At 35.8% G+C, this 17,950-nt stretch overlaps 2 protein-coding genes and 1 long non-coding RNA gene across 10 annotated transcripts in view; 2 read left to right on the plus strand and 1 right to left on the minus strand.

Annotated features, from left to right (window-relative positions):
- Positions 1–7,025, plus strand: part of PARN (poly(A)-specific ribonuclease) — a 45,466-nt gene extending 38,441 nt beyond the window's left edge. For all 5 annotated transcript variants that reach the window (XM_023936632.2, XM_086853694.1, XM_086853696.1 and 2 more), the window contains 2 exons: positions 4,375–4,568; positions 6,128–7,025. In XM_023936632.2, the coding sequence (XP_023792400.1) occupies positions 4,375–4,568; positions 6,128–6,180 (247 nt within the window). In that variant the 3' untranslated portion in view covers positions 6,181–7,025. The remainder of the gene's footprint in view (positions 1–4,374; positions 4,569–6,127) is intronic.
- Positions 1,803–9,188, minus strand: LOC147650038 (uncharacterized). 3 transcript variants are annotated; one of them, XR_015277184.1, is made up of 4 exons: positions 8,680–9,188; positions 8,256–8,428; positions 5,453–5,617; positions 3,409–4,700 (listed from the first exon to the last, which is right to left on the minus strand). XR_015277184.1 is itself a non-coding variant. In XM_086853700.1 (2 exons), exons 1-2 carry the CDS (start codon positions 9,186–9,188, stop codon positions 8,410–8,412), a joined length of 528 nt encoding a protein of 175 aa, XP_086709826.1. In that variant the 3' UTR covers positions 3,208–8,409. The 3 variants fall into 3 exon arrangements, 1 of the variants encoding a protein (XP_086709826.1); XR_015277183.1 differs by having other exon boundaries at positions 1,803–5,617; XM_086853700.1 differs by having other exon boundaries at positions 3,208–8,428.
- Positions 8,706–17,052, plus strand: LOC147650039 (uncharacterized). 2 transcript variants are annotated; one of them, XR_015277189.1, is made up of 4 exons: positions 8,706–9,217; positions 10,268–10,734; positions 13,183–13,623; positions 15,636–17,052. It is a non-coding gene; the product is annotated as an uncharacterized LOC147650039 (long non-coding RNA). The 2 variants fall into 2 exon arrangements; XR_015277188.1 differs by lacking the exon at positions 15,636–17,052 and having other exon boundaries at positions 8,944–9,217; positions 13,183–14,265.
- Positions 17,053–17,950: the final 898 nt, after the last annotated feature.

The following is a 17,950-nucleotide window of genomic DNA, read 5'->3' on the forward strand; positions in this document are numbered from 1 at the left end:
CTAAGCACTTACTCTCCTTGAAAATTTTTAATATATTTTTTTCATCTAGTGTTGTAAAATTCTACAAGAAGAGGCTTTTTATTTTCATATGATCAACATTTTGATAGCCTTGGATAGCAGCCTTTATTTTGTTGACAGATCTCTTGTAATTGATGTTACATAATTTTTTGTTCTCTTATTACTCCGTTTATAATAAAATGTTTTTGTTCAGTCCCAGATTCCCTATCATGCAGGTCTTCTGACATGTTTTTCTTAATTTATTTTTATTTGTTACTAATTACGCTTAATTATTTTGTCAATTTATGTTTTGTAAATGCTTCCTCGGAAGCATAATTTGGTTAGATAGAACGTGGAACTGCAAACCATGGTCTTTTATTTTACTCAAGACGAACACTTTTTTTTTTCCAGACAAAGGTATATAAAAATACTTCTATCTAAAGGTGTATAATACATTTATATTTTTATTTACTATATACAATAATTTTGATGTAAAATATAATATCAATATTTATATAAACAATCAGGATGAATATGTATGTGTACATGTATATTTGTCCAGATTAGTTGAAGTCATATCTAGCTGAGCGCTCAGCACTGTGATGTATCCAGCAGCTGATCCCTTATAATAGCTTCATGTTACTACATCCTTTATTTATTTATTATTTAATAAGGTTGCTGCATCAGCTTCTGCCAAGGAGCACAGCTGCAGGGTAGCTGTTTGTCTCCATGATGACAATGTGTCCTGGCGACTTTTTCATTCAGTAAGGAAGTTACTGAGTATTTCTTGTAAGGAACTTTTGTCTTAAATTGATGGATTGGTAAATAAAGTAACAAAGGTTCTTTAATTCTTGTCTTGTTGATAAAACTGTAGTGCTGTATTGTAGAGGAACTCATCTTCAGAAAATAGAGTTTAATAGTATTAATAGCAGTCACAAGGTAAAATTATTTATAGTTAATATATATCTCTTGCATATAACTTAATACTACTGTTAAATATACAAATTAATTTAAATGGAAATATGCCTAATTATTAATATAAGATGGAGAAGTAGAGGAAAAACTGCTGCATCTGACAAAACTTCAAGTGGTAAATAAGATCCTCTTGTCCAGATCTGTTGCTATTCAGAACACACTTAGGAAACAGATGGAACTGGCTATGTTGTGCTTAGCAAATGACTGCCTGCCAACTCTGCCATGACTGTGAAATGCATGGCTTTAAGAGCTTTTCCTTAGCAAAATAGTGTTAAACCATAGCAGGAAAAGTCAAATAGGGTATGCTCTATGGAAAACTATGTGCCCTGCTCTATTTATATGTACTTATTCTCCTGATCATCATCTGGAAATAGTAAAATAGAATAAGGGCAATGGCAAAGACTTGTATGAAGTACAATAAAGGGATACATCACTTTGCCTTACAGATATTCTACCTATAATTATGAGTGCTGCATCTTCTGTCAGTTCAGGGTGCTGTTTGTAGCACCACTTCCTTGAATGTCTTCATTTTGCCAAATTACTTCATTTTTGAAATACGCAAGTGTTTCTAATGATGATTCTTTTGGTTTATTACAGAAATGGTTCTTTATAGTGGTTTATTACCCACTAAAGAATAAGAATTGGCAAAAGCTGAGGTATTAAGGGTATAGATAACAAATATTGCAAGTAAATTATTATTGTGTTCATGCACTGTAGTGTTATTTCAGGTGATGTCACCTGCTCTTCAGCTGAAATGACTGATTTTTTTATGACGGGACAGTGTCTACTCCCACTCCTAAATGTTGTTTCAAGCATCAAGAGAACTTAGGTTTTTGTGCAAATGAAATTTATTTGAAATTGTAGATCCTCATATATCCAGGCCAGTTCCAAATGCCTTGTTGTTATAAAGTGTTTCTTTTAAAACTCGGACATTCTTTTCCAAAACAGAAAATGTTAAGTGCTACATCATCATAATTGTTTTCCTGCCTTTTGCCCCCCTCCACTTGCTGATTCTTTCAATTTAGTTACTATAGTACTAATTGGATTGCTGCTATTTAGTACCTCTTGAAATACATTCTCTAGAAAATAAATAGTTATTGCCTGGATAGCTGTTGTACAGGTGTGTTTTGAAACCTAAGTGTTAGGTGATTAGAGGATGATGTAAATCTGTGTCTCTAAATGGTCATAAGGATCATAAAAGAAGTCTGTCTGCATTGGACAGCAACTGAAAGCTATTATTGTGTTTGAATCTCTAACTTTGTTTGGTTGTGTCTCACCTGAGTAAGGAAGTTGAAGCAGCTATGTGGACACATCCAAAATAACTTCTGATTAGAAAACTCAACTTTGAGTAGTGCTTTAAGTCGTATATACAACCATAGTCATTTACTATTAAGTGTATAAATAGTGTTGCTGTAATCTTGAATCTTATTTAAGGTTAAAGAAGAACAAGATGTAAAAAAATTAACCTTTTCCCCTCTAGAAGCCATGCAATCAATGAATGAATATAAAATAAAATGAATAATTTGAGAGAAAGGAAGACAATGGTTCTTCATTATAAAATGTTTATTTTGTATTTTGTCCTGCCACTTTTTGGTGTGGGGTTTTTTTTTCCCCCTTAAGATATCTGCAGGATAAGGCCTAAAATTAATTTCTATGTTGTTCTTAGATACCCAGCTAAATGTGCACTGAAGGTCAAGAACTTATTTCTCTTTATTTCCAATAACTTCATGGGATTCTTAAGCAGGAAAAAAATTTAATTCAGCCATAAGACCATTCAAGAAGGGATCTTCTTCCTACAGTGAGTGCAGGTTCCCTTCTGAGAGCCAAGGGCTGAAGAAATACTGACATCATAATTTATGGCTCTTGAGTTTTTTTCTTCCTAATGTATTTTTCAGACTGTCTTTCCCCAAAGTAGAATTCTTACAAGCTTTTCTAAACTGTATTTTTTAAAAAAAGTAGTCTTTCATTTCCTAAATGCTCCTTCTTCCCTAGACTTTTTTTCTTTCCAGCCCTAGTTTTTGCCTGTTTTGCAATATTGAATTGTGTACATAGGATTAACAGTTCTATCCAGCTTTTTTTGGTGGTAGTTGTGGTATGACTCAAAATGATGACTTGCAAGAAATCATGCAAGAAGGCCTTCTGTGTGTGAATGTTTGGAGGAAAAACCAGCTATTCATCAAAGTAAATGGTGTTTGTGCTCCTAAAGTGGAAGTAAGAGCATGAGATGTAATCATATGTTTCATCTTTGTTTATTGCCTTTGGACATCCCAGACAGACTGTTTCAAGTTGCAAAATGTTCAGCTGAGAAAATTCAATTTCAAAGCCAAATCTATACTGCAGAATTCTTCCAGAGTTCTTCCTTTAGCTGAAACTTTATTGAAAATGAAATTGTAATTCATTGCTATTGATTAAAAAGAAAAAATACCTTGTCAAGCTTTGTTTTATAACTTAGTATTAATATTTATTTAACTCACAGAATAGAACATGGCTTAGATGCATACAGCCATGTTATGTAGCTCTAATTAAAAAATAAAAGTTCATAAATCTAAAACTAGGTTGTTCTAAAAGCATTATATTAGACATTTAAGTCTAATATGTTAGTTTACTTATCTAGAAGTTCATAATGCGAACTTGTTTCTAATTAGTCCCTTTGCTACTGCATTCTCATTTATACTCATGCTAATTTGATTTTAATATTGTCATTTGTCTTGTAAGGAAATGTAACAATAGCATTTCAGTGGAACAAAAGCCTACACAAGGTTATTTCAGTGAGTGCTGAAAGGAGTGGAACTGTTAGTTCCTTCTTACACTGTGTTAGTCCAGCTTCATTCAAATATTGCTAATGAACTGAGTGTGCAAATTTTTGTGCTTTTTATTTTACTGGCCCCATGAATAATAGGGCTCTGCACTTGAAAGCCAGACTTAAGTTTATATATGGAGCTTGATGATTTTCTCTACCTTTATGTAGTTCCAGGTAAGAGGATGAAGTTAGCATGTAGATTCCTTCAATTTCAAGATGTGGTTTTGAGGCTTGAGTTGTGCATGATTTGGTGTCTATTGACATTGCTTTAAAGTGCTTGCATAACTGTCAAGTAAAACCATGCAGGGATAGAGAACTGATTTAATTACATTTTGGATGAGTGATCTCATCAGAATAGCAGCGAAGTGTGAGACATTGATAGTACTAAGAATTAATACCTTGATCTACATAAGATTGGATTAGATAGCAAATTTATGGAATTTTATAGTTAAGCCACATCATTCAGATAATGTAATTAATTTCGTAGTACACCACTTATGACAGTTTATTTTCCTGCCTTCATAAGCATTTACTAGATGTACATGTACCTATGTAATAGTTACTCTTGACTTTTTCATCATCATCTTTCTTCTATGTTCCAGTTTTACAGGTACCAGTACAGTGGGAAAGAGAAGCATGAGCCCTATTGAGGAAGAAACTGGTTCTGATGATATGGAAGAGGGAGAAGGCCAAGATCCAGAAAACGATCAGACAGACTCCTCTGCAGAGTCCCTTCCAGATGGTAAGAAGAGAGCCAAAAAGTTGAAAAAGATCAAGACAGAACAAGTTCCAGCAGGTAAGTGCAGTGTTCATTCATGTGGTTTTCTGTTCTGTTTGAAAATGTTCTAGGCCTGAACAGAACTGAAATTCTTTTGTTGAATGTCTTTGCTTCTAGCAGTAACTTACTCCACCTTCTTGAAACTGAAGACTGCATAATATAAAAATGGTAAAAAAACTCAACAAACAAACCAAAACAACATCAAAAAGCAAAGAACTCACCCCAAACCAAAAAATTTACTACCAAACAAAACCCAATCTGACACTAGCCAGTGGAATCAGAATGTGGTTGATTTATTCCTTTTGCTTACTTTCTTCCTTAAAATAAAACTTTTTGTAAATTTTTTTAGATATTCTTAATTTTTATTTTAGTATGACTGTAGTTAGGGTTTTGCAATGTGTTTTGCATATAGTAAGCGAAATTTATGGCACTCTGTTTTGATGTGTGCATACGTTCAGTGTTGTGTGTGGTGTATGTAACTATAACCTTTATTGTGCTTTATTTGGCTGAAGACTTTCCACCTAGGGTTGGTTTGAAGGTGGGTGTTTTCAGATTTTAATGTCTATATATTTTTTTAGCCAAAATACTTGGAACTAAACGTCTGACTAAATGCAGGCAACTTACAATCAGATGATGATGTTTCACATTGTAATTTTTGCTGGTTTATGAGTTATTGTAGCTTGAACAAAAAAAATAAATAACCTTAGATCACATTAATTTAAACCTCAAAAAAAATATTTTTATTGATCTATTCATTTGATTTTATTTCAATGTTTGTTAGTAATTTCTTGCAGAAATTGGACTATAATAAAATTAAATAGTATCTTAATTTGGTCCAGATGATCATACCATATTAGTCATCTGGAGCACTGCCTGCATTTGAAGTATATTCTAATACTTACAATTGAAGCTTCGTTTCAGTAACTGCACTAGCAGCTTTTATCCAGAAAGTGGTATTGTATACCAGGCATCCTTTCTCCTGACTTGGTAGAGTAAAATCTCTTTGCTGATTCAAAAGATGTGCTTGGAACTGCTTTCTTCTTTTTATTCAGAAGGGCAGTTGGGGCCTGTAAGCATATGCAAAATGAAAAGAATGGCTACGGTAATTCCGAGTATAAAATTCAGGCTCTGTATTTGGCATTATAGGAATATGTGTTACTGGTATTAGTGATTCATCTTTATTCTCCAATTAATATGGGATTGAAATATTCTTGTCTGTTTTAACAGTCTAAACAAAAATAATGACAAGTACACTTGGGAAAATAGTATTTAACTTTATTATCCCAGTAATTGCAAAACCAAAATGTTGGAATGCAGTACCAGAATTACCTAATTACTAGGGTTAAGAATACAGTATTTATCATTTATGTAAAAAACCTAAAATTAGCCTTTATTTTTTCCCTTCTAAAATATTTAAGTACCTATTCATAAACAGTCTCTTGGTTTCTCTTTATAATATTGACTTGCCAGTAACGTATCTAGAGCCTCTCTCTATAGGAAAATATGTCTTAATATCCTCTGAAAGAACAACAAAAAAAATCTTGATTTAATTTTTATTCCATGATTCTGTCTTCTAGGAAGCCTCACAACTAGTTCCACTGGAATCTTTGAGGTCCCTGAAACATGGTAGGAAACAACTGCCTTAACAAGTGGAAATGACTGAAAGCAGTTGAGAGAATACACCTCTTGGAAGCCATACTTTATTTAAATAAAGTGGTGTTAACAAAGCAGTATGTGTCCTGAAAATCAGTTTAATTATTTTAAACTGTTTCTTGAACAATCACTGTCAGTTTTACTCATGTGTATATCACCTAGTATATGACTTGTTGTTGATCCTGTGAAATCCTTGCTGTTGTAACTGATGTTAGGTTTAAGAAGCAAGACTCAATGTCCTTTGGTCACCTCCTTTGGCATGCTGGTTATGAGCTGTACAAGAACTGGCACTCTGATTTTGTGCTAGGCTGTTTCCTCTGCCTGGGGAGTTACCACAGCTCTCCTAATATTTAGCTATTCTTTGAGGCAGCATCACTATGCTGTCAGCATTCTGGAAACAGGTAGAACTGCAGTTTCACATATTGCTTTCTACCTGTTACTTTGTCCAGGAACATTTTTGAATTTCTGTTCTCTACCCCCACCCCCAGTGCAGGTGGTATTCATCTGAATACCAGCCTTACATATACCTTACCCTTTCAAAAAACTGTAACTTAAAAGTTTCTCAAACATTAATTTCCTGGTGGGAGGTAGTTTTTCTTTGTTTTCACATCTGTTGTTTCCACTTTTAAATCCTGATTTTGTAAAAAATGTTTTTTGGTACCTGTGATAAACCTGCTAACTGCACCAGCCCTTTATTTGTTTAAAAAAGGATCTGCATTGGTAGATTTCAGAAAATGTTTGATATTTAAATTTTTGTATCATGGAAATAAAACCAAAATATGTATTTCCATAACATGAAAATTAAAGACATTTTCTTAGGAACTGGTTTGTTTTTATTTATTAGCATCTAAAACAGTGTGAGTGCATTTTTTTTTCTTCTTCCTAATATTTTTTTTCATCCTGTGAGTAGCAGACCCTTTTGTTCCATGGACTATTTTCAAGATATTTGTGGAATGTAACCAAGAAAAGCAAGCCTATTGTCATAAGATTTAAATAGCTATGTGTTTGCCTTGGAGGGGTGAAAACAAAAGAATTCTACAAATCAGCAAGTTCAAAGCCATTTCTGTGGAAAAGCGGAATATTAAGAAGGCTTCATAAGATTATATTTACACTAGAGTAGGAACCACTATCATTTAAACATGGAATAACCTGTTTGAAGGTATGTTTTCAAATGATTGTGAACTTCCATTGCAAAGGGAAAAATAATTTCAAGATGTTAAATGTGAAATGTTGCATTTCTAACCTTAGAATATTCCCAGAAGTACTATAATTAAATTGTTTAATAGCAGCTCTATCATCACATTCTCACACTAAAATGTGGGAAAGGAGACTTGCTATTAGTGATGCAAGGGAAAATTAGTAACTGAACTCTTCTGCTCTCAAGGATCCAGAGGCTTTTCTTCCCCACAATTCATGACCTTAGGCCTAAATACTTAAATCACTTTCATCTTGAGTATCCAAACCAATTGTAAATTTAGTTCTCAGAATATGTGAACACCTAGTAAGTTGTATGGAGTATTCATCTCTCATTGAGATGTAAATCACACGGTGTTCTATCCAAATTTTGGAGTGAGTTATTAACTGTATATCCTAAAGAACTGGCATAGCATGATTTGGGACAGAGCTTGAGTCATGATGACAAAAGGGTACAGAAACATTTAAAGAGATTGTCATAAGTACAGGTTAAGGGGCAAGGAATTAGCTGCTCAAAAGACAGAGGACCACACTGTCACAGAGAATCCACCTGGAGTCTGTACCCAAAGGCCATTAGGATCTTTACTCATGAACAGCAATGCTTACATACCTGCAGGGAAAATACGTTACAATAAAATCCCTTAAAACTTGCTTTTTCAGAATAGCTACATACATACATCTGTACACTACAGAGGTTAACAGCTGTACCTGCTATTTCTATTTTCAACCTCCCCTCAGTTGTTGAGAAGCTGGATGTTACTGATCTCTGTCAGTAATACCGCTTAAGAAAACGGGGTTCTTCCATGCCCTAGTCTTTATGTGTGTTTGATTTTACCAATTGACATCTGGGTTAACTACTTAACTGTGGTGGATGGGGCGGTAATATTTCTGACACTAAATTCGGTTGGATGAATGCCAGAGGTCAGGGCTGGTGGTGTCCTAAGCAGGGATTGATGCCCCTCATCCTTCACCAGACCTCAGTTGTGTGGGGTTTGGTCCGCTTCACTGCGCCTTAAATGAAGTCATTAATTCTAGGAGGGAAAGAATGCAGCTTAAATTAGATCCACATTTATTTCATAATGTATGTTTAAAACATGTGCATAGAATTTGTTTTGGGAAAGCAAAGTTGTCATCGCTAGTTGTGATGGCTCTGGGGCTTCCTGGTCGCTGGGCGTTTGTGCTGTTATTGACTTCAGAGGTCAGTGAATCACAGACTATCCCAAGGATCGTGGAGTCCAGCTCCTGGCCGTGCAGCGGGCAGTCCCGAGCCTCCCCCGTGTACCTGAGAGCGTTGTCCCGGCGCCTCTCGCCCTCGGCTGCTCCGTTCCCCTCAGCGCCGGGCGGGCGCTGGCGGCGTGGCCACCGCCTCTCGCCTCCCCTCCCCGCTGGCCGTGTGGGGCTGGGGACTGCAGCCGCCCTGAGGGGTTGTGCTTGTGCCTTCCGACTGGCTGAAGGAGCCTGCATGACCTTGCCCTCGGCAGTGCTGACGTGGACCGTTTTCCGCAGCAGCCGTGAGGCGGCTTTGCTGCGGCGGCTGGTCCCGCGCGTTCCTGCTTGGGGCAGGGTCAGGAGCGGCAGGCCCTCATCGCTGCCTCTGAGGGAACGGAGCTGGGGGGCCGCTGAGGAGGGTGTAGAAAGCAACAAGCAACGCTGGAAGTAGGCGTTGAAGGAATTGAGGAATTGCCTTGAGAAAATGTGGGAATTCTGTGAGAAGTGTTTGAAAAAAGAAAGGGCACTTAGAAGTGTAGGCCTGAACATGGGGGTATCTGACGAAATAGTGTGGAGAAACATGAGGGAGGTCTGGCTCAGCAGCAAGTGAGGTAGGTGAGCTGAAACCCTGCCACTCTGAGGAACGAGAATGGGCTTATTTGGCTGGAACTTAGACTTGACAGTGATAATTTATCTGTGGTGATTGAGTACTCTTGTCTCCAGACAGCAATGTCTGGAGTACAATGCTCACCTCAAAATGCATGCTAAAACTATATGTGAAATAATAATTTTCAAATTCATCTCAAGTATTTATGAGTGGGAAGTGCTAATGAGTCAAAAACCCTAGGATTGCAGCACAGGATATAGGAAGTTGCTGGTAAACAAGGAATAGAGATAATTGTGTAGTGTAGACTAAGGGCAGAGTGTGTTTCCCTAAAGCATGGTTTTGAATGGGAACAGGTAAGAGACTGAAAGAATCTTACATGAAATTAAGATTGCTGTGAGTACAATGGCCTGTTCTTGCTGTCAGATTTGAACTTATGGTTTGGAGCAAAAAAGTTAAAAGCTTCAGATAATTTAGCTGGAGACCTAAATTCTATTATGGAACCGGTGGTAAAACCAAGAGAGATAGAAAGCTAAAACTTCTGGTTATTGTGGGAAAAAGTGAATGTTGTAATTCTTTCTTTAAACTTTTGTGTTTTGTCATGGTGCCCAGAAAATGTCTGGTACCCTGGATGTGTTCACTGTCTTTAAATCATAGTAAATGTAATGCAGACAAAAAAGTTCTCTGCAGTTCAGCGTCAGAGCATAAAGAAGACTCCTGACAATTAAGTTCTTGGCTTCTGATGTGTTTAGACTACTGCCAGCTGAGCAGATGTGTACATTGAAGAAGATTCCTCCACAGAACATTTAGTAAATGAATAAACATTTGCTTGTTTGTATTGTACTGTTACAGCTTTAAACTTACGCTAAACTAACGCTACATGTATGCTTTACAGATACACTGCCACATGTTCACTGGATGAGGAGCAATGGATGGTGGTTTAGACTGAGTTTTATAGGATACATAAATATAATACATTGGTATTTATATTTAGGATGTTCTTTTTGCTTTAATATGTATGCAGGAAGCTAATTTAAAAAATATTTTTTTTTTTCAGTCAGAGTAATTATTGGCAGCCATGTGCTTCTATGAGCGCTATAGCAGTTCACAAGTCAGTCCCAGCTCAAGGGAAACTCATATGGAACACACCTCTTCAGAAGTGCAGTATAGAAAACATTCAGCCAAACTGGGAAAAGTTAATTTCACTGCACTTACATGAATTTCTTAAAAAAGCTGATAGTTTTATTTGTACATGAGCAGCCTACAGTCTGCAAGTTTTACAAACAATTGTTGTGGTTTATTACCAGAGTGACCCTGTATGATGGGGTTGGTAGTCGTGTGCAGCTGAGCATGAAAGTCGAGGTTGTGGCTGTGCTGATCCACTTGAACCCTAATCTGTGACCCATTTTCAACCCATCAAATGACTGAAAATACAATTGTATTAAAGCTGATTGCTTAAAAAAAAAAATTTTGAAGTTACCAATTCCTTTTATATGCCTCAAAAAGCTTTGCACTGTAACTCAGGTAAGAATGGCTATTTTATTGAATTATTATTGATTCTAAATATGTATTATTATAACTCTGAATATTTCCTTCGAATGAGATTTTAAACTTAGAATATTTAACTGAACATGTTTAGGTCATGTATATACTCAGGCGTGGGGGGTTTTTTTGTTTGTTGTTGGTTTTTTTTATTAGACATTAGGTGACTTAATTGTAGGATTCTTCTTACTTTAAAAATATGTCTGCACCAAGCATATGCATGGAGCACATACCATTTAAAATTTTTGCATTAGGGTAAGTTGCTTGCCTCATTTGCAATAAATAACTGATACATGTTTGCTAACAATTCCACAGTAATTTAAAATTGACCCTCCCTTCTGTTTGGAAAAGGTCTATGCTTCAGCCTTTCCTTTCAGTTCTCTCATATGCTCGATTCAATTTCAGTGATTTTTTTGATGTGCTGTTGAGAAGCTGCCAGTTACCATTAGAAACTTGCTACAATGGTGTAGAACTGCTGAAAGTGGAAATAATAGTTCAATTGTTTGCTCCTGTGCTGAGCATGTTGTCTTCAATGAATAATGCAGTGTTGCAAAGAGATGATTTGCCAGAGAATTTTCCCTCAGTATTACTGGACTCCCTCACCCGTAGACTAATAACCCTTTCTTCTGGGTTGTGCCATACTCCCCTGGGGTTTTACAGTAATTGTTACTAAAACAGATTAAAAGATGGTGGTAATGAGTCTGTGAAGAAGTTAATGGGAACTGGCAAATTTTAGGAGTTAAATGAGGTGTTGCTTGAAATGTTTAATATTCCATTCTCATAGAACAGATCACTGTATTTTTAGTACTTCAGTCAGGTTTCTTAATTGAAGTAAATTCTTCTGTCTCATAGAGGGTGTAGCTCTAAGGTGTTCTAAAGTGTTTATAATGTCTTAATAACAATTTCTAATGGATATTTGCAATTATGTGCAGAGGAATTTTTGAGACTCATGACTTTGGTTTTTAATCATGTCCAAGAGCAGGAATTTAACATCTAATTGTTCATTTAGTTCATGTCTAATATGAAATTTGGGATGAGGATGTGTCTAATGTAAAATGAAGATTCAATGGCAGGATCCCTTGTTCAATACCTTTTAGCCTTTTTATGCCATGCTTTCTGTTTTTTGAAGAAAGACCTAGAAGAATTAGACTAAATATAAACTAAATATGAAAATATTTTAGACTGATAGTTTTAGGAAATCCCTCTTTTCCTTACAACCACTCTGAAAAATACTTTGAAACACTTATGTTGACAGTAGCAATTAGTAAATTCCATAGCTCATACTAAAATATAAATTAATGTAGTTTATCCTGAAAATATTATAGCAGCAGCTATACAACTCTACAAAACTGTTGGATTTCTAAGACTAAAGAATAGGATGATGCTCAATTTAATATATTTCCATACTAGTAGCAGTCAAATGTTAGCAGGTGGAGCTGTTTTTTGCCTTTCAAGTAATCTGTAAAAGACATGCATCTGAAATTGCTACTGTAACACATAAAATAGGTCTAAAAAGTAACAGTAAAAAGTAGCATTTTCTGAGGAAAGTGCACTATTTTTCACTGCAAAAAAACCCTTCAGTGTTCTGAGAGTATTCCCAGTACAGTCTGGCAATTTTCGAAGACTTGCTGAATGTACAAACTCATATTTGAAAGGACCTTGTCTGGATTTTTTTGTGTATAGGATGCCTAATCTTACAATATGTGTGTTATGAGCAAAGGCTAGTATCTTTTGTGCATGTGTCCCAGGATCTTAAAAAGCACATAGACTTTCTTATTCTGGCTTGCCAAAACAGACACTCAGGCCTGTGTATTTTGGTGGAACAGATTTTCTGTCAGTAGATGCTTTTCAATCTAGTGTAGATGTTTTCTCAGTTCATATAAGGAATTTGGAAAGTTCTGTGTTTTGCTTCAACAGGAGCTCAGATGAGACAAGAATTGTGGTAAGTTCTGAATTCCAGTTTCTTAAATAAAGGTACTTCCTTGCCTTCCATCCCGAGCATATTTCAACAGTTTAAGGTAATGCACAACAAATTTAAAGGTGGCTATCACATTCCCGTCTATTTCTATGTACAAAATGGTCACTTATGTTACATAAACCAAACACTTTCTTTCTTGAATACATTTCTGAAAAACAAGCACACACATAAAAGCATTTAGAAATGCAGTAAAAAAAATGAAAAATTTTGAATGTTTGCATAACACTGAGTTTTGCTTGTGTGTATTCTACCTGTTTGGGAATAGATTATTGAGATAAAAATTATGCTGTGAATTTAACATGGAGTAGAATTTAAAATACAGTCACACACAGTTTAAGGTAGGTTTGTGAACTGTAATCAGTATTTATTGCTCCATTACTCATTTTGGCAAATAGATTTCATGTTGTTTCTCCCTGCAAGAACTGAAATTATCTCTGTGTTTGAAATTGCAGTCTCTTCTCACAGGCTGTTGTATCACTCAGGAAACCTGTATAATCTCATGGTAGAGCACTACATTTCCATATGCAGAATACTTATGTGAAGTTGAAGATAAAATGAATAATCTGGCATGATGACTGTTTAATGTACTGCAAGGATTGTGTTTAGCCATGTTGCCACCAGTGCAAAGGGATTTCTGTGAGCAGGAAGGCTGGGGGCACTGACAAACAGCTCATCTAACAGCCTGAGAACTGTACATTGTCAAACACGATAAAAGCTACAGAAAACTACAAGTAGAGTTTTGCTTGAGCTGAAGAGCTAATCCAAAACCAAAATAATCCTACAACTAGTGAAAGAAAATGAACAGAGGTTATCAGAAGTTAATTAGTTGTTGAACTCTTGCCTGTGTCTTCAAATTTAATGTTTCTTAAACAGAACTAAAAAATCTTGAGCAGGTAAGATTTCATGCAGGGGTGCCCTTTGACAAATGTGACACTAGAGTGAAAAATGGTGAAGTTATTTTCCTGTCTTGTTGAATAGTATGCAACTCTATCAACACTGCCTGGAAGTGTTGAGCACTCAGCTGGACTACAGGATATAGATGTTTCACACTGGGGAAGATTTTATGTGTCTTATCCTTATTAGGGGCAGTCAATTCATAGTCACTGACATTACTGTTTAACATGCATTAATAGTGGAACAAGCTCTGAGGTTACTTCTAGTTGTTTGCACAGCTCTTCTACTAAATGCCAATACCATGGCATTTATATCACAAACCTTTACAAGAACCTACTTTGTTTTATGTTAGCAAGCAATAAACAAACATTTAGTCAAATAGACATATGAAAATGAATGAAATAGTTCGTATTGTCCAAATTCCTTTAATTGATTAATTTTACATCCTTTTGTAAAGGTAATAAGTATGTTCTTGTCAAGCATTCCTGGTAGATTTACTATATTTTTTTTTCTTGGAGGCAGCTGGAAGATGCTGTGCATACTTTAAGTTTTTCAGTTTTCTGCTTAGTTTTTCAGTTTGTAGATAATTACTGAAGCTGGGAGCAGATTTTGCTGAGAAAGACATCACTACAAGAAGACTATAAGTTTGTCTGAGCAGTCTTTGAAGAGAATATTCCATTTCTATTCCATCCTGGTTTTGGGAGGTCTTGGTTGTATTGCAAGGCACTTTCTAAAAATAAGATACAAAAATGTGTTGTCTAGCTCTAGATGGGAGTATGTGATGAGTGCAGATGTGTATATGATATGCACAGGAAGAATAAGGCCAAGCATTGGCATCTCAGTACTGTGGGAAACAGAGCAGAGTAAGTGATCTTTCTGGCCTATAAATCTGACTGGAGTTATATTTGCTAACAGTCCAACTGTAAAAACTTCTGGGAAAAAACAGCAGGAAGCTGACACTTGTCTAGCATTCTGACTAACGTAAGTGCCAGCTAACTCATGTTCAGGAAACTTGGGGGTTTGTCCTATTTTCTTAAATGTATTTGCATCTCACATAGGTTTAGAGTTCAGTTTGACAAAAAGGTCAGATGATTTTTAGGTTTTCTGTAAGGAGAAGTGATTTGCTTGCCAAGTTTAATGTAATCTAACCCAGAAAAACAAAGTAAAAATTGTTTACTGTAATGAGATATAAATCCAAGTACTTCTAGTAGATCAGAAAAATTTGCAGGACTTGTGACTTTTATATATTTTCCATCGCTGCTCTTGCTTTGTGTTTCTGAACCTACCAGATATCAGTGTTTACTCCAGAGATTAGGAGAGCCCTACTAAGATCTGCCCACATTCAAACTAAAAACCACATCACACTGAATTTTCAAAGTTTTTAGTGTAAGCAACACAGAGTTATTATTGTAGATAACAAACTGAGAATGCTGCCATGTCCCAGACTTTTTTCTGTGAAATGGAAATCAGTGTGATTTATCCTGAGAGAAATCTGAACTGTGCTGGTGATTCCTCTGGTTGGGTGGATCCATTTTAGCATGCTCTGGCTGGGTTTTAGGTAACTGAAATTAGTTCTGGAAACTGGAATGGAAAAAATTAGTAATATAAATAAGTTAAAGCATCCATAATCATAGATACACAGTATCTGCTTAATAATAAAACCAAGGCAGGGACTTAACAGCCTTTCTAAAATTCAAAATATCCAAACAGAAGAATAACTGGAGAATTGACATAGTTGAGTTGAAAATCATGAGTGCTTTACTTATATTTCATTAGAAGAAGGTAATGGCTTAGTGATTAAATAATATTATGCCACATTGAAAAGCACAGTCTCCCACTCCCCCTTCATTTCCTGAAGTTTGAGCCCTGTTTAAATCACTGTAGAACTGCTTGGCACTTAGTCATATTCAGACATGCCAGTTCATGTGCTTCTGTGATCCAGCTCACTCTCACGTGGCTGCAACTGTCTCGCACCTTTCATGCTCTGGAAGACTTTTTTTTTTCCTTTCAGCACTGAGTTGTGTGGGAGCTACAAATGCAAGGCTTGGAGTTTGAGCAGCTGCATGAGTTCCCTTGTACAACACCCAATTCTTACGCCATACATGCTGCTGAATATTATATTCTACAGAATCCTGAAATTGGAAGTTAAAAAGTCTCTAGAAATCATTTGTCTGAAACGAAAGCTATTCTTCATAGAGGGATTTATCTCTATTCTACCCTGCAATGTTATCACAAGTTTAACACTGAAATTCTTGGTTGGTGGGAATCTGCAAACATTTTGATCTTTGTTTTTATATGTACTTACTTAAGATTTTATAACAAATATGAATAATGAATTTTTCCTCTCTTTTAGTTTATTTGTATTTCCATTGCTCTGTTGAGGATTATACAGCAGCATACAGCTTTAACCAGAACAGTTCACAAATGTATTTTTAAACTTAGTGTATGATAAGATACAATTTAAGGGAGTTCTTGCTTTCACAGTGCTTTTTATTCTTGTGACATAATCTTATTCTCAAAAGATAGAAATCCTTAATTTTTGGAATGGTATCTAAGTAGCAATGGCTGGGAGATTAAAACTGAGTCAATTTGCAGAGGTTTAAAGTGTTTTGTAAATGTGAATTTAATAGTGTATACAACTAAAGTTTGTAATTGAGGATGGTTCTTCAGGGAACCTGTGAAGATTTACAGCATTGTAAGGGGAAACAGTACAGTATTTCCTGTCTCCGCTAGCTCTAGATAGAGTATTTGCTCGTGCATTTTTACTGGCACTTCTTTCAGTTTACTATAAAATCTTATCACAATGAATTTCACATTTTTCTAACAAAATGGAACAAGAAAAATTAGTATTTCAACAGATCCCAGGGCTAGAATGGCTCCAACACTTAATCTGATGATTATTTTAGAACTGTTTTAATGCTACATACTAAAGGATGTTCTACTTAAGTTAAGTTTCATTAGTGTAATATAAGTGTGTTCTATTGTCTAGTTTCATTCTGTTATTCTTCCCTTTAATAGCTACCTAAAAGGAACAGCCATTGAATTGCTAAAAATGAGGATGAATGACACATTGTAAGGAAAGAGGCTCTATGCCAAATTCCACACATTTACACTGCCAACATTTATCCACAATGTTGGCAAAGTGGAGAAACACTTCTGAGCTGCTGTTATTTATGAGACAGATAATTTTTTTCCCTGGTAGGATGGCGCTGGATAATCTGATTTTTGTCACCATCAGCTTAGCCATCAGTTTTTGGGGTGCCACTGGGCAGCACACTTTAACCCTTCTGTGTCTCTGATTTCTCTATCTGTAAAATATCTGATGTTACTCTGAGATTGAATTCAGTTAAGCTCCATAAGTATATTTTATTTTCATGTGACACGTTATTGCAAATTAAAAGAATCATTGATTAAATTGATTTAGTATTTATTTACTGGGGGTTTTGTGAATTTTTTCCATGAAAGCTGTACATGGTGAATTAACTTGTTTTACATTTATTATAAAGTGTTTAACAAAATCAGGTATGATTTTATGACCAATATGACCATACACACCTAAAGATATTCTCTCTCATTTGTTCTTTCTGAAATCCTTCAGATTTTCTGTCTGCAGAATATATGTGAAATACCATGGTTTTGTGTCTTGGTCCTTTCCCCTTCCCCCTGCCTCTGCATTGTTTTAACTAAACTGTGTTATTCAACGTGTTATTCTGTATTGTAATTCAGTGCATAGGGACAGTGTTAATGCAGTGATCTTCCTCCCTGGCCCCCACTCCACACTTCTTGTCCTGAAAAGACCTGCAGTGCAGTTTTTCCTGGTATTGTAAACTCCCAGCTCGGAGCACGGAGTTAGAAATGTGTGTTCATTCGGTGAGGACATTAGTTTGAACAATGTGTACTAAGGCTTTGTGAATTTGGAAGTTAATTACTGTGTAAGAGATTTCTTAGAGAAGTTCATTCTGAGCAGTTGCCTTAGGCAAAAAAGACAAATTCTTACTTTTTGAGATGTCTTCACAACAGTAGGCACTGAAAGCGTGCCCGAGGTCCCGCAAATAAATATTCACTGTAAACCTAACCTGGGCAGTTACACTGCTACACAGAAGCTGTTTTTTTATGCAAATTGAATGCTACACAGGAATAATGCAGTACTGGGAGGAGGCAGGAGAAATTAAGTAAAACAACAATTAGAATAGCAGTTCTTTGAAATCATAGTCCAGGTTTTCTTGGATAATATTTGTGTATTTGTGTAGGAATGGAGGTCTGTGAGACAACATAGCCTTTTCATCTTGATATTTGTAGGAAAAAGCACAAAGTTTTTTAAATTTC

This window comes from Cyanistes caeruleus, chromosome 17 (genome assembly GCF_971803275.1).
Source record: "Cyanistes caeruleus chromosome 17, bCyaCae1.hap1.1, whole genome shotgun sequence".
Taxonomy (NCBI): domain Eukaryota; kingdom Metazoa; phylum Chordata; class Aves; order Passeriformes; family Paridae; genus Cyanistes; species Cyanistes caeruleus.